We start from the raw sequence: 16,515 nt of genomic DNA, 5'->3' as shown, positions 1-16,515 counted from the left end.
GCAAACTGTAAAGTGCTTGACAGAAGTAAGGGCCTCCAAGTCAAGACGTGATTGACCAGAAGCAACCATCCCCTAACCCACCCCAGAAGATGCCCATATTCCGATCCTTGGTCTGCTACCGGCTCACCACAGAGACTTGAGCAAGACCCTTCCTCTTTTCTAGGCCTCTATATTCCCATTTGAAAACTGGGATTTCAAACTGTGTGACGTTGGGCAAGTCACTTGCCTCAGTTTCCTCAACTGTAAAACAGAAATCCTAATAGCACTTACCTCCCAGGATCATTGTTGAGGATCAAATGAGATAACATTTGCACATTTATGTTTGAATTAAATTGTATTGCTATTTCAGACATAGGGAATAATTACATCGGTATTAAATTGTATGTGAATATTTGTAAAGCACTTAGCACCATGCCCGATACTCCATGGTGGGAGCTATACAAATTTCAGCTATTACTGTTATCAAGTGCCCTCTAAAGCATGAGGTTCCACCTTCATATGAGGGTTGATCCCTGTGTGTGATACCATGGCTATCCCAAACTCCGTGCCTGGGCACCCCCTCCTTCACAGGAATCCTCCCAGCTCCTCCTTCCCACGGCATGTTAGGGCTTACAAAGCAATTTTCCTTAAATAAAATAATATAAAATTTTAAAAACAAAGAAGTAAAAAAAAACTCCAAGAGAGAAATTTCCTTCCCTCCCAGCAAACCAGGAAAATGTGCAAAGTGCAGGAGAGAGAGGGCAGACAAGCTGGGTTCCCATCTCAGCTCTGCCACTCATGGATGCTGTGTGATCCTGGGCAGATTTCTTTCTCTCTTTGAGTCCCAGTTCTATAACATGAGGAGGGAGCAAGGGGAGGATGGGGGGGGGGGGTGTTGGTGCAGGGGAAATACGTGACTTCTAAGATCCCTCCTAACTCTAAAACTCTGAGTTAGGTGATCTTCTCCGTTTTACAGAGAAGGAAACTGAGGCGCAGAGAGATCAGATGATTTTTCCAAAGTCACTCAGCCAGGAAGCTTCGGATCGGCAACTCCAAATCTGGGAGTTTTTCACTCCCACCAGGATGTTCAGGAGCCCCCAGGGCCCTATGTGCCTCCCCTTTCCAGCTGTGTCTCATGCAAACCCAGGGAAGGCGGGGACAAAAATAAGGAACATGAGAAAGCCCCCCCAACCACCTCCTCCTTCTGTCTGGTTTCCATCTGGGGCTGCTCAGCCACAACCCCTACCCTTAGCCTATACTGCCCCTCCCCCGGCCCCCTCGGATGGCCTCCTCAGTGTTTAAATGGACTTAAATACACATCAAAGCAGCTCTGGCCAACCCCCACCCTCCCCAAGCCCCTTCAGAGAAAAGGGCAGTTTCCTCCTGCTAACACAAAGCCGATGGCTCCAGCTTCCTCTCTGAACTGTAGGGGATCGGTGGCAGACTGCACACCAGAGCCGGGGTGCTACTTCCCCACGACTCCCTAATCCCATGCCAAGGGACTCGAGATCCCCTGAGCGCTCAGTGAGTGATCTGGCCAAGGCCCTTCCCCTATTCTGAAATGGGGGCGGGGGGGGGCAAGGAGTCTCTGAAGAGCCCTTTCCAGCTCCTGAATATACCTTACAGGATACAGAAATGTCAGAATTAAAAGATCGAATTCAACCCCTTTATTTTACACAGGAGGAAACTGAGATCCACTTGATTTGTCCAGTTACAAACTGCGTCCTGTTCCTGGCGGGCCCTGGGCTCTCAGTGAGTGGGAAGTGGAGGTGACCTTGCCAAGTCCCTGGTTGAGCCTTGGGCACCCCTTCAAACCCACTGAAGCCCAATCAGCCCTGAGGCCAGGAAAGACTGATGGGGGTCTGGGCTTCAGTTCAGGTTCAGACAGACCCACAGTTAGCTGTTTGCCACTCTCCTTTACCACTTGGACCTTAGTTACAGTCATGGAGCCTGGCCTGGTTTCACAATGAACAGACTCCTCACCTCCTACCCTAAGTCCCAGGACCAGGGGCTGCACCTTGGCCATCCCCTCCATGCAGGAGCTGAGGACACCGTGCTTTCCTGCCTTCTCTCACCTCTTACATCAAGGCTGTCACCAATTCCTATCAGTCACACCGCCACCACATTTCTCACATCTCTCTAGTCCCGTCATGTCATCACCTTCGCCCGGACATTCAGTACCATCCTTCATTTCAACAGCCTCTAAAGATCCACTCTTCCCCCTCTCCAGTCCTCCCCTGGTACACTGCCCACACAGGCCTGGCCATGTCCCTCCTCCTCCTCAAAGGCCCTCAATGGTTCTCTACTCTCCCAGGAGCAAAATTCAAACTCTTCTGCTCTGTATGAGGCCTTCCACAGTACGGTGCCAATCCATCCTTTCTAATTTACCTTCCATTCCTCCCATTTCATGCATTCCCCACTCCAGACAAACAAGACTGTTTGCCTCCCTCAACACACCTTAAATTCACTCTGCTACCTCCTTCCTATATCTTTTGTCTGGAAAGTCTTCCTGAAAGACCCATTAAAATTCCAAATCAAGTGCCACCCCCTTCAAGTTGATAAATACACATGGATAAAATATCACCAAATTCTAGATGTCCCCAACTAGCAATGGAGCAAAAGGTGAGCACAGGTGTGCAGATGGCATCCAGGAGATACAGGGGTAGGAGAAGGGTGTGAGCCAGTCAGGTATGGAGAGGGGAGCCCTGGACAGCCAGATGTAAGTAGTGGGGGGAGCAAGTGAGGCCAACAGGCAGGACTGTCCAGGAAAGGTTTATGAGAAGAGGGTCCTCTGTATCTCCGTCAAGATCATAGATCCCCCTGAAATTTCTAAGTGTATGTGTATGTGGGGGGCGGGGGGGGGGCCTTGAACCCTCTTGATTCTAGCGCCTTCCCTCTCTTAATTATTTCCTATTTTGTTTCTGCGTAGCTTATTTGTACAGATTTGTTCCTTGTCTCCCTCCCATCAGACACTTGAGGACAGGAACTGTCTTTTGCCTCTTTTTGTATCCTTAGCACTTAGTACAGGACCTGACACATACTAAGTGCCTATTGACTAACTGAGGGCACAAGGGATAGAACTATGAAAATAAAAAAAGGAACTTGTGGTCTAACAGGAAAGGGAAAATGTGATAGGGAGTCAGGTAAGGCCCATAAGAAATTTGGAGGCATGAAGGTTCCTCTGAGCCCCCATCAGCAATGGCTTTCCCCTTCCGACACAACACAACAACAATCTATTTGCTTCTCATGTAGACTGTGTTCTCTAGTTATCTGTGCTAATACCTTGTTCTGTTAGACCATAAGCTTCATGAACACAGGGCCTGTGGATATTCTAAGTTTCCTACTGACCCAGGCACAAAGCACAAGGCTTCATACTATATGGGGGAACCCATCGGGTCTACTGAGTCAAATTTGAATTGCCTGTTAGCAACTGCCTTGGAGATGAACTCTGTACACCTGCTAAGACCTGTGTCCGCTGCCTGATGCCTAACCCCATAGTGCCAAGGTCTATTTATCTCCTGGGACCCCTGCCCGTTTCATGACACTGGGCCCTTTACTCATTCACCCCATCCCGGTTGTGATCACTGCTATCCCCAACACACTGATCTAGGAGGGCAGAGGAAAGGATTAGTCCATCTGGGAGCAGAAGTGATCAGAGAAGCTATGGGGGAAAATGGTAGAATGTGTGATGCCTTCCCTCCCAAGGGGGTCTCTCCCTGGGATAGCTTGACAGGAAAAGAGCCCAGCAGTCATGAGAAACATTCATTCAACAGTCACATGGCACATCAGTGCCTCTAGGGCAAAGGCTCCCACTCCAAGCTGCCTCCACAGCATAGGAGACAGAGTCCAAGGTCCTACCTGTTTAAACTGTTCTTCATATGTCCAGTCCCCATGGTCAGGGGGTTGTGGTTGAGGCGGGAGCTGAGAGGTGCCAGGGTGGGTGAGTCCTGGGGCCAGGCGGTCCTGGCCCCCCAGCAACCGGGATGTATCCCCCAGGAAGGGCTGGGGAGCTGGCGGCTTGCGAGGGAGCAGGGAGCTGGTGCCCAGCCTGGCCCGGCCAGCCGGGCCTATCCCCTCCTCTCCAAGGTCCTCCTCGTCCTCCTCATAATCATCTTCATCCTCCTCTTCGTCCTCCTCTTCATCCTCCCCCTCCCCAGGGTCTTCAAAGTCTTCGTCCTCCCATTTTTGTTTCCTGGGTAAAAGGAGAAAGGGGCAGAGGATGAGTGACAGGACCTACATGCCTTCCTCCCTTTCTCCAATGGGGTGATATCAGCCCTTGGACTGCTAGTCTCAGGGTCAAGTTCACTCGAGTACTGGTAAAGCTGGCTTGTTTTTTGGGTACTTGGCCTAGTCCTTTGTCTCTGGGCCTCAGTTTTCCCATCTGTACAACTTAGTGGAACCCTTCCTATCACACAATAGGCTCTGTCCCTTCTCTAGCAGGGATGATATGCTGGCCAGTTCTATTTCTAGAGATGGAAATGGGAGAGTCCAGAGAACAGCAAAATGCTTCCCAGAAAGAAGTCTTCTGGCTCTACTCAGAACATGTCAGTGTTTGGAAGTAGGGACAGGAAGCTCAGCACTGGCCACATCCTTCATAAGCCCAGTGATCTTCATCCATGACATGGGCCAACCATCAAGTGGCACATGCCTTCTCCCACTCTGGGGATGCTCTCAACCTTGGTTCACCTGGGGCAGGTCTTTGCATGGCTGTTCATCCCCAATGGCCACAGACATAGAGCCTCAAAACTGACATCTAAGCCAATGTCATCATTTTAGAGATGAGCAAATCAAGGTCCAGAGACGGGACGAGCTTCACAAAGGTGGCACATGTACTCCTGGGTCTGCTTCATCCCCCCCTGCCCACTCACAACTCACATTTCCTCCTCCTCCTCTGAGATCAGCTCCTGGAAGCGTCCACGGCTGCCCTCTGTCCCCTGGGCTGGCTCATCTGCCCGTGCAGGAGGGACTGGGGCCGCCTCATCCTCTTCTATGTCATCCTCATCCTCCTCATCGCCAGACATGGGACTCCCCTCTGAGCCTCCAGGGCTCGGGGCATGGCTCAGGCCAGCAGCTGCTGCCCGCATGGCTGCCAAGGCTGCCATCTGGGCTCGCTGTATGCGCATGCTCTCTGGCTCACCATCTTCTGTGTTGGGACCAGATCCTTGTGGCACAGTGGGCCCTGGCGGCTCTGGTGCCTGCTGCCGGGCCTCCATCTCTTGCCGGGCCCGCTGCTGCCGCTGCAGAAGATTCTCCATCACTGCGTGGAGCTTCATGGCTGTCCGCCGTCTGCCAGGGGGCTGAAGAGCCCGGGGACAGGGGGGCGGCAGGGCAGGGCCCGGCGGGGAAGGGGGGAGGCGCCGGGGGGCAGGCGGGCCGCACTGCAGCGTGGCGAATGGGAGGGCTTCGATGACAACAAAAGGAGGGAGAAGGGGCCCGGCTGGGCTGTCCTCGTCCACTGACTCTGGGCCAGTCCCTGGCCGGGACACAAGCCCAGAGGTCACCAGGAGCCAGCCCTCCGGGCTCAGGCGATCACTCAGCTGGACATCCCCTGGAGGATTCCTGTGATAGAGTGAGGGTGGAGAATGTCCTTCACCACCAGCAACAGGGCCAGTGGGGTTTGAAGTTAGCAAGTCCTATTTGCCTCAACCTGGCTCAGGCCTGTTTCATCCAGGTACCTCTGAGAACCTGTCTGGGCAAGGGAAGATGGGAAAGACAAGTTAGCTAAATAGTTAGAGAACCAGAAGACTTTCCCCTCCCTCCTCCAACCTAGTCCACCTCACATCTCCCTGTGGCTAGGGATTCATTCTCAAGGCCCTCTGTCTGCAAGACAACCCATCTAGCTAGCTGGGCCCTGGTACACAAGAAATTAGCATCCCAATAAATGGGCCTGGACCTGCTTGTATAGGTACTCCCAATAAGCAAACTCCCGTCACCAAATGCAGACCGGAATCTGCTTGCCCCTTTATAGAGGGGCCCAAGGTCACACAGCTGGCCAGTGCCAGGAATAGAATTCCTGATTCTATCCACTACTCCCAAACTGCTAATCCTGACTCCACCACCACCTAAGCTATATCCAGCCCTGACTCCCAATCGATCTATGAACAGCTCTGGTAGTAGGCATAGGTTCTAGCCAGCTATGGTACACCAGGCAAGGCGAAGGGCCTCCAGGCCAGACATAGGGGTCAGGGCTAAGGAATGCCAATTCCCATTTCTATGACACTTGAAGGTTTACAATGAGAGGAGGTAGTGGTCAGTAGATACAGTATTATGAGACCCACTTTACAGAGCAGGAAACTGAGAGAAGTGATTTGTTCAAGGCGCACAAGTGATAAGTACTAAAGCTGGGATTTCTGAGATCATTGGAGTATAGACTGAGAGCCAGAAAGGACCTTGGAAGTCATCGAGTCTAACTCCTCCTCACTTTACAGATGGGAAACTGAGGCCTAGAGACATAAATGAATTGCACACAGCTAGGTAAGGATTGGAGGTCCCTCCTGATTCCAAGACCAAAGGGTTACATCAATTAGATTCTGTGAAGAGAAGTCCCTGATAGAGCACTCATGGGGCGTCTTGGGGAGGGACAACCTGCATGTAATATCTAAGAAATCCAGACCATTTTAAGTCTCCTATGGCTTGGAAGGATCAAGCAAGAGAAGCTGGGGAGAGAGAACCCTGATTCACCCAGTTACTCCATCTCCTGTTCCTCTATGGAGGTGGACAGAGGCATCATGCGGACCTGAGCCAAGGTGGGCGACCTGCCTACCCCTTTTCAATTCCTAGTATCACAAGGACCCTTTGGGCTCTGACCAGTCTCCCCCCACTCTCTCCCTCCAAAGATAGGAGGGTTCCCTGGAGGCAGGACCACAGAGCTGAGAATCTATCCCTCCCCCTAATACCCTTTGCCTCTCACCTACAACCCAGGGGTCTGGGGTCACCTCCAGAGATAATTCATTAATATTAAAGCCGGCCTTTCCTGGCAACTGCTGCAGCCCAGGGAGAGATAAACAGCACCTCATCAGGCTGACCCCTGGGGACTGAGAAGCCCCCAGAATTGTTGCTTCATAAACAGAGGTGGGGAAGGCCCCCTCCCCTCGGCTGCTGATTGGCTGTGATCTCCCTGGGCCATCTGGGGCCCAGGGTCTTCGCATGGCATTCCAAGTTCTAAGTTCCACACTACAAACAGGGAACCACCATTGGTTGTCTGTCCACCCCATCAGGGCCCGAAGAGGGGAGCAAGACTACTCTCATTGATGGAATCTCACTCAGCTCTGGCCCCCCAACATGGGGCACTTGGAACCCTGAGTTCTCCTTTCCCCACACAGAAATGAGACCCAGAATCCAGGCCTTTGTGAATGCCTGGTCCTAAAACTGGTCTCCATCTGGGGGGAAGGAGGGCAGGCTAGGGCTTCCCAAAGGCTAGAATCAACCAAGAATTGGCAGGGGTGGTGATAAAGAAGGACTGATGCAGAAAAGGAAAAGCCATATATGCCATGTGCCTCCAGGCAAAGTGCTATCTCTCTCTGGGCCTCATGACTGAACACCTCCCTCCTGTAACAAACAACGTGTCACAGTGGAAGGGACAATGGACTTGTAGTGGGAAGACCTGGCTTCCTGTCCCAAGCTCTGATCTTGCCTGCTGCCCCGCTTTCCTCATCTGGGCCTCAGTTTCCTCATCTGTAAAATGAGCAGGTTGGGCGAACTGGCTTCCAAGTTACCATCCAGAACACCATTCAAACTCAGCTTTAGGGTCCTCCAAGGGCCATGTGGATCTCATCCAAGTCTAGAACCATCTCTAGGATATGAATACTGGATACTGACACTGTGCCAGTTCAAATGAATGATGATAATTCTCATTTTTAGAGGGTTTCTCTCACAGCCACCCTGGGGAGGTAGGCACTGTATTATTACTCACTTCACAGTTGAGGAAACTGTGGCTCAGAGAGCCTGTCTGAGGCAGGATTTGAACCTAGTCCTTCTGGCCTCAGGATCAACATCAGCCACATGGACCAGTCCACACATCTTCCACTCCACACACGTGGCTGTCCAGGCTCTCAATCAAAAGTCAGTGTCCAATAAACATGAAGGGTTTACTATTTGTCAGGCATTATGCTGACGTGATACCAGTAAGAAAAAGAAAGCTGGCACTGCCCTCAAGGAGCTAACAATCTAATGGGGAATTTATTTGACAGGGGATGACAGTAAAGCCAGAGAAGGGAAGTCGAGATTTCCAGATGCCCCCAGCCCAGGCTCTTCCCACCTGGCCCAGAGCCTACACACTGATCTCAGCACTCACTCCCTTCTGTCCCACCTCCACCCTCCAGCAAAAATAATGCCCAACTAAAACCCACTACCACGAGGGTGGCAATCAGACCCACCTGAGGGGTCTGAAGTATGGATGTACAGTGGGTGGATGGTGAGAGCATTCACAAGCAGCACCATGGGGTAGGGACAGGAGAGATGGGAGAGGGGACAACTCCCTTTATGGGAAATCTCATACTTCAGAAGAAAGATCTCAAAGCACATTCCCTTGAAATTATACATAAGGGATGATCTCTCCTTTTGGGTCCTGGGGATCAGGGAGAGCCCAAGGCCCCAGATGAACAGAACCCAGACCAAGGTTTCTCCCAATGTGTCCCTTAGCCGTCCCCACAGGTCTGCCATAGAGCCCGAGGGATTCCCTGGGGGGTGAGGGTGGGGGGAACACATGATGTCAGGATGCACCCAAGGCTACCTGACAAACCACCTGACAAAACCAGATCGAGGTAGATGAGCCCACACAAGGTGCACACATTCAAAACCACTTTTGGATCATATTCAAAATCATGTTTAGGTCAAAATGCCCACGCAGCAAACACACTTGTGGAACTGTGCCAGGATGGGCAAGGCAGCTCAGCAGCTGAGCATCCAGCAGAAGTGCATAAGGGTGGTAAATCCACCCTAAGGCCAGCTGCCAAGGGCTGGACTCCTATGGTGGCACCTGGGGTGGAGGAACCTTCTCTAAGCTCCAGGGCCTATTTTGGTCAAAGTTACACAGAGGAAGGAGGGAGGGAGGGAGGCAGGGAGGGGGTGGGGGTTAGGTCTGAGCTGGCCCAGAACTATTGCCAATGCAACCCCAAGATTAGGGCAAGAAACTGGAGTTGGAGAAGATGGCAGCCCTGAGCCTCCACCACGTGGAATCTTAGATGGAAAAGGTCTTAGGGATAATTGAACATACTGAGGAAACTGAGGCCCAGAGGCCACAGAAACTGTGGCAGTATTCAGTGGAATCAAAGGGTCTGAGTCCTGTCTGTCATATTAGCTAGTTTTATGACCTGGAGCAAATCACTTCCGTCCTTTGGGCCTCAGTTTCCCTATCTGAAAAATAAAGATTTTGGGTTAGACTATGTCTAAGGTCTCTCCTAAGGCTGTGACAACGTATATTCTAAGGCCCCTCCCAGCTCTGGTGTTTTATGTTCTATGTTCTAAGCCCCCTTTCTGCTCTGAAAGTCAACATTCCAAGAGACCCATCCTAGCTTTGACATTCTGTGTTCTAATATCCCTCCCAATTTGATGTTCCAAGCTCTAAGTCCTAGGACAGCTAGGTGGCACATGGTGGATAGAGTGCTAGGTCTGGAGTTAGGAAGGCTCATCTCTTTGAGTTCAAATTTGGCTTCAGACACTGACTAGCTGTGTGACCCTGGGCAAGTCACTTAACCCTGTTTGTCTCAGTTTCCTCATCTGTAAAATGAGCTGGAAAAGGAAATGGCCAATCACTCCAGGATCTCTGCCAAGAAAACCCCAAATGGGGTCATGAAGAGTTCAAGACTATTGGAAACAAGTGAACAATCCAAAAACAATCTCACAAACAAATTCAAGTTCTAAGGCCTGAGATCCCTTTCCACTAGGGGTTCTTATCCCCTTTGTTTTGTCATGGACACCCCACCCCCCATCCCTGGCAGTCTGGTGAGCTCATAGACCCTTTCTCAAAGGAATGTTTTTAGATACATAAAATACTGAAGATTACAAAGGAAGACAACTATATAGAAATAGTTACCAAAATGTTAAAAAAAAAACCCAACCCATTTGCATTTGCTTTACAGATCTAGCATTCAGTGTTCTAAGGTTCCTTCCAGCTGCAGCCCTGGGACCTGTCCAGTCCTCAATCCTCCTCCTTTATCAGTCCACAGTCTTCCTCCCCACCTCCCTTGTCCAGAACTGACCTGAAAAGGACAGTCAGACAGCAGAGTTGGCTACTCCCTGGGAATCTGTTCTGCTCCCATCCCTCTCTCCCTTGGCCCTCCCATCAGTCAGCCCTCAAACCCACCTTTTCTCCAACCACACCCACTTTTCCACTTTCCCCATCAGGCCTTCCTACTGGCTGGCCATCCATGAGGCCTCCCATGTGCCAAATGACTATGCACTCTAGAACAATCCTGATCCGTCCCATTTACAAACCTCAAAGTCTAAGCTGGGAAGATCTAGTGAGACCTATACCTCATCAGAAACTTCCTCAAGAACACCCTTCACAAGTAATCTTTCAAACTCTACATGGATACATCCAATGACAGGAATCTTACTACCCACCTACTACGGCAGTCCACCCTACTTTGGGACAACTGAGATTGTCAGAAAGTCCTGCTCCTCCAACCAACCTAAATCTACATCTCCATACCCCTACTCCTTCTAGTTCTTTCCTCTGCACCAGGAAAGCCTTCAGATATTTGGATATTCTCATCCTTGGGCTGCTACTAGAATGACAGACTTCAGAAACACAAAGACCAGTGTTCAAATCTAACCTCTGACACTTCCAAGTTACATAAACCAATCACTTAACTGCATCAATCCTCTAGGATTCAAGTATTAAAGAGGAGAGAGCAGTTCAAATCCAGCCTCAGATATTTACTGGCTATGTGACTCTAAGCAAGTCACTCAACCTCAGTTTGCCTCAGTTTCTTCATCTGTAAAATGGAGATAACAGCACCTACCTTCCAGGGTTGTTGTGAGGATCAAATGAGATATCTGCAAGCCACCGTGAACACCGACAAGGGCTATATAAACGCTTCCTATAATCATTATTATCACAGTGGCTTCCTTTTTGCTTAGACACTAATAATAACCTCCATTTCTAGAGGTGTTTAGATTTTACAAGGTACTTTCTTTAAAACAGTCTAGTGGGATAGGAAGTGCAAGGACTGTCAGTAGCCCCATTTTACAGATGAGGAAACAGAGGCTCGAGGAAGAAAAGCAACTTGCCCAAAGGAAGAGTCAGAATTCAAACCTAGGGCTGCTAAATCTCCATCCAGAGCTCCTTCCATACAATGCTAACTCCTCTCCAGGCCAAACACCCACCCACATTATTTCTCCTTCCTCCTTTCCTTGAGGAGGTGGGGGTCTACGGATGCAGGTCATCAAATACACTGGTTTGGTTTAATTGTCTTTCTCAGGTTGTTGGGGGGTCAGGGGGGATTGACGGGGAGGAGAACGATATCCAAAATGTTTGCAACGGGAAAACAAAAAGTCATCAATAAAAGGTAACTTTTCACACACCCCTCCTCCCAGTCTGGTTAGAGATGAAAAGGGAACTTTTAAGTTCGAAGAGTCAAAAGATCCGAGTTCAAATCAGAACTCTGCTACCTGTGTGACCTTAAGCAGAGTCTCAGTTTCTCAATCTGTAAAATCAAGAAGGGGGGGTTGTCCTAAATGACCTCCAAAGTCCCTCTCAGCTCTAATTCTGGTTCTTAATGAAGGTGTTTGGCTTAAAACCAGAAACCTGGACGAAGAACTTACTGGCTGGATGACCTTGGGTAAATCACTTGCCCACTCTCTAGACCTCATTCTGCCTATTGTTTCGGATCAACGTGGGGAAAGCACCTTCAAATACCACAGAAATGGGAGTATCATTATTGATCAGAGCTCAAAATTTAAATGTACATAAAAGGGATTTGCCTTCTGAATCTCCCTTTTACTACCTGGCAAAAAGAGCTCAGAGCTGGTGATCTTTTGAGAGGTTTATCTGCCTTTGAAAACAGTTTTGTGCTATCTGAGACCATCACCTGCAAGTATCACAAGCAATCCTTGTTTTTTTCCTTCCATGAATCTAAATCCAATCCCCCACCCTCATTTTACAATTAAAGGAAACTGAGGCCCAGAGAGAGGAAAAGATTTGGCCTAAACTCCCACAGACCGAGCCTAGACTAGAACTCAGCCCGCCTGATTTCTGGCCCATAAATGCTGGGGGTGAATTGTTTCTTTAGTAGAAGATCTCAGCTAGATGTGTGAGTTCCAAGGAATTCAAGGTGCCTTTGAGGCTTAGGAGGCTGGAAGGCCTCAGACCTTTATTAATGTGTAACCCTGGGCCAATGACAACCTCTTTGGACCTCAGTTTCCTATAAAATGAAGAGGTGGACTCCATGTCTATTAAGGGCTCCTCCTCACTCCAAATCGAGATCGAGGAATCTTCCAGGACCTTAGTTTTCTCATCTGTAAACTGGAGGCCATATAACTTTCTTAACACTTCACCCAGTTAGCTGGGCTGTTTCAGGGAAGAGAGCTTTAGGGGAAAGAGATGCCATTATTATGCCGGTGGCAGAGTCCTGAGGCCAAATGTCATGAATTGCCCTAACTGGGCCCATGGCGCTTCAATATCAACCATTCAAGGAAGGGCTACCTATCCTCCCCTAAAGCTTCAGTCATCCTTTCTACAAAATAGAAACAAGGCTCACAAGCAGCCAGCACCCACTACGGGTCAAGGAGGTGGATTCCCAAGAAAACTCACCCCTACCCTTCTCAGAAAAGTTTTAACCCAGCAAAGGGCCAGAAGCCAAGATCCCATAAGGTCCTCTGGGGCAGGCTGGCTTAGCTTTGAAGAGGGAGAGGGTGACAGTGAAGGCTAAGGGGTGGAGGGAAGGGATGGGACCAGAGTCTGGCAACACCCTGGCTGGCTGGCTGCCTGACCTTATTCCCTACTTTAGAGGGACCCAACTCTGCCTGGCAGGCCTCTCATCCCTCTCTACCATGTCTCTACCCCAAGCTACAGGACATAACCTGGCCCAGCCACACATGGGACATGCTCCCAGCCTGGTTGTCAACAGAATGTAAGGGAAAGAAGTTGCCTTAGTCCTATGGAGGGGTAGAAGTACCTTTCTGGTCCTGTTTCCATATCTAGAGAATGCTGAGGCTGGTTGTCTTTAAGGACAATTTTAGCTCTGACAGTCTATGTTCTAAGGCCCTCTCAGTTCTGACATTCTGTGTTCTTTAGGGATCTCCCAGATCTCTCCCTTCCCTACTCCTGCCCCAGGGATGCCCTGATCGAAGGCCATCTAAAAGACAAAAATGGACAGCCAGGATTGGGTCAGAGAGGCTTGGCCTCTTCTCCCTTCCCAGGGTACTCTGCTTTCAACTGACCCTAATGGAGGGGAAGTGCTGAACCTGAATTTCTGGGCTGGGCTGTCCTGATACCTCAGCAGCTTCAAGAAAAACGAATTGGGGTTTGCCCACCCACACCCCAGACATTCCTCTCTGCCAGGGCTTTCCGATATTCATTGGCCTCTTGGGAGGACTGGACCTCCAAGCTTTTAGACCCCCCTGGAAAGGGTCCCCCCCATATAGTAACAAAGCACGCTCACCACCTCCCCCATAGCATCATCCCCGGCTCCAGGCCCCCCAAAACCAATTAACCCCTTGTTCTCCCTCTATTTATTACCTCCTCTGATCCAGAGGACTTAGAATAGCTGCAGCCAGAAGGATTTTGAGGTGGGTGGGTGGGAGGGACACTCTGTTATCCAGGCAGATGCTTGGGGTGGGGGTGAGGGGGAAAGGAAGAAAAGAGTTACAGTGGCTTTCATGCATAGGTCTGTTTCCCACCCCCAACTACATCTGGGTCTTCTACGGAGCAAAGGCTTGGGGCCCCAGGACCCTTGCAAAACCTAGTATTTAAAATGTTGTGCAAGGTTGCAGGGCCCTGGACAGAGAGGCCTCCAAAGTGGGGGAGGGGACAGACCAGAAGGGGAAGGGGTAGCCCCAGCCTCTGATGGGAAGCTTTGTAGGGAAGAAAGGAAACTGAAAAAGAAATGAAGAAGAGCGAGAGGAAAAAAAACCCCAAAGCTCGACTTGCTCAAACTTCTTGGAAAGAACCGATTTGCATTTCGAGCCGGGCCGGCCCGAGTGTGTCTCTCCATATGGTAACTAGTATTTACCAGATTTATGTTGCCAACAGGCTTCCTCTAGAGAATATAAGTGCCTTGTGGGCAAGCGCTGCTGCGGCTTTCCTCGGTATCTTCGGCGACTAGAAGGCGGCAGCCGGCACTTAGTAAGCGCCTAAGAAATGCTTGTGGATTGAGGGAAAGGCACGGACTTGGTTTGTATGGATGGGGAAGGAAGGTCCGGGTGGCGGATCTCTTTGTGCCGGGAGTGGATCGGGGTGTGAGAGAGATGTGAGTGTGAGCCAGGCTGCCTCTTCACCCCCCCCCCCACCCCACACACACTCCACCCCAGGTTCCGCCATCAGGGGCCAGGTCAGGGGCAATCGATGTTTCCCGACCACGTCCATTCTCCCCCCATCTTTGCTCTGCAGTTGGGGGTGGGGTGGGGGGGTCCTGCCCCTTTCCGGCCACCCAGTCCCGGCCGCTGCCCCGCCCGTGCCTGGGAGCCTGAGAGGCGCCTGGAACCCAGGGGTGGGGGTGGGGGGCTGCTAGGGCACCCAGGAGTCCCAGCCCCCAGCGGGGTGGGGGGCGGGGAGGAGAAGGATGAAGGCGGGGTGCCTGCCTCTCTCCCGGGCAACCCAAGGGGAGGAATCCCAGAGGCTGCATCCATGCCAGCCCCCTCCCCACCCCCCAGTCCCTAGCTTGGCTCGGCTCGGCCTGGCCGCCCGGGGGACAGGATTTCCGCTCGGAGCAGCCGAGGAGCAGCGGCCGCCCAGGCCCCGACGCTTCCCCGGGTCCGGGCAGTCCCGGCCACCCTGCACAGTGGGGGTTCCGGAGGTGGGGGGGTGCTACCTCCGGGCTCCCTCCCCTCCCCCGCTCTGTGTCTCCGCCAGACCGACTCAGCGGGGTGTCTGCGGCGGCGGAGCGGGGGACAAGACAAGAGAAGCCTCCTCTAATTGCCCCAAACGGGGAGCCCTGGATTTAAAGGGCCAGCGGCACCGGTCGAACTTTGGGGGCTCTTGCCAACTGCACGAGGAAGCGAAGTCTCATGTTTAAAGGGCCAGCAGCCCCCGGCCCCGGTAGAACTTCGGGGGTGCCCCTGATTTAAAGGGACAGCCCCTCTCCCCCCTTGGTCCCAGAGTAACTTCGGGGCGCCTTCCTTCCCTCCCCCACCCCCGCCCAGCATTCCCCCAATCACCCAGGAGGAATCGGACTGAGTGGAGAAGGGGAGGGAAGAGTTCCGGCTTTAAAGGGCCAGCAGCCCCTGCCTAACTTCGGGGCGCCTTCCCCCTTCGAGCCCCCAGCCCCGATTACCCAGGGAGGATCTGAGCGAGCAGTAGGCAAAGAGTTCCGGAGTTAAAGGGCCAGCTGCCCGCTCCGCCCCTGCTCAACTTTGGGGGAGACCGCCCTCCCCACCATCGCCGATCCAGGGGAGGGGGAGCCCCGGATTTAAAGGTCCCGGCGCGCCGCGCCAGGAGGCCGCCTTACCGTGCTCCGGAGCGGCTCATGCCCCGCCCGTCCGCCCGTCAGTCCTCCCGCCAGTCCTGCGCCGCCCTCGGGTTCCTCCTGCTCTCCCGGCCCGGGCTGGCCTGGCCGCTCTCCTCCTGCCTCCTGCCTGCCCTGCAGACCGTGCGCGCTTCAGCGCCCCCCCCCCCCGGCCCCCCCACCCCGATTTGGCCGGATTGGTAAATTTCTCCTGGCGCGCAGTATCTCGCCTCCCCCCTTCCCCCTCCCCCCCCCCCCCCCCCCCGCGGCCCCGGGCGGGCTCCCCGCCCCGCAGACGAATCATTGGGCGACGGAGGCAATCAGATGCAAATTCCTAACCTCTGAATCAGAGCTGCGGCGGCGTGCGACCGCCCCCCCCCCCCCCCAAACCCCGGGGTCGCGCAGTGACCGCCCCCACCCCCTCGTCGCTCCCCCTCGGGCGGTCGCTGACCCACCCCGCCTGTCCGGCAACAGGGGGTTGGAGGCTCCGGATCCCGGGCTGCGGCCCCTTTAAATCATCATAAATAATTTTTTTAAAAAAGAAAGATATTAAAGTCGCTCCAGAGGACACGCCCATTTTCCCTCCCTACACCCAACCCTCCTTCTCCCCTCCCCCCGTTTAGGGACCGTCTACAAAGTGCCCAATTGCGTTACAACCGAAGTGGGGGAGGAGGACTCCCGAAGGCCGTACAGCCTTGGGGCCCCGTAGGTTGTAGGGGAAAATGCGCGGGGCTGGGAACTCCTGGATCCTAGTGGGAAGGAAGGAAGACAGGAAGGAAACATGCATTTATTAAGCGCCTACTATATATGCCTTTCACGGGGCTAAGCCCTTTCCCTAATGTTATCTCCTTTGATCATCAAAACAAACCCTGGGAGGTAGGTGCTATTATTATCACCCTTTACCAAGAAGGAAAGTGAGACCTAGAGAGGT

The 16,515-nt window shown here is 52.2% G+C and overlaps 1 protein-coding gene across 6 annotated transcripts in view; it reads right to left on the bottom strand.

Moving 5' to 3' along the window:
- Positions 1-16,074, bottom strand: part of ARID3A (AT-rich interaction domain 3A) — a 77,691-nt gene extending 61,617 nt beyond the window's left edge. Inside the window, exons 1-3 of one of the 6 annotated variants that reach the window (XM_072601340.1) lie at positions 16,040-16,074; positions 4,855-5,668; positions 3,838-4,171 (exon numbers count right to left, since the gene is read on the bottom strand). In XM_072601340.1, the coding sequence (XP_072457441.1) occupies positions 3,838-4,171; positions 4,855-5,252 (732 nt within the window). In that variant the 5' untranslated portion in view covers positions 5,253-5,668; positions 16,040-16,074. Of the gene's footprint in view, positions 1-3,837; positions 4,172-4,854; positions 5,669-6,889; positions 8,927-13,660; positions 14,437-15,587; positions 15,734-16,039 lie in introns of those variants that run through there. The other 5 variants (XM_072601335.1, XM_072601337.1, XM_072601338.1 and 2 more) reach the window with 5 other exon arrangements.
- Positions 16,075-16,515: the final 441 nt, after the last annotated feature.

Source organism: Notamacropus eugenii, chromosome 4, assembly GCF_028372415.1.
Source record: "Notamacropus eugenii isolate mMacEug1 chromosome 4, mMacEug1.pri_v2, whole genome shotgun sequence".
In the NCBI taxonomy this organism is placed as follows: domain Eukaryota; kingdom Metazoa; phylum Chordata; class Mammalia; order Diprotodontia; family Macropodidae; genus Notamacropus; species Notamacropus eugenii.
This window is presented reverse-complemented; position numbering and strand designations above follow the sequence as displayed.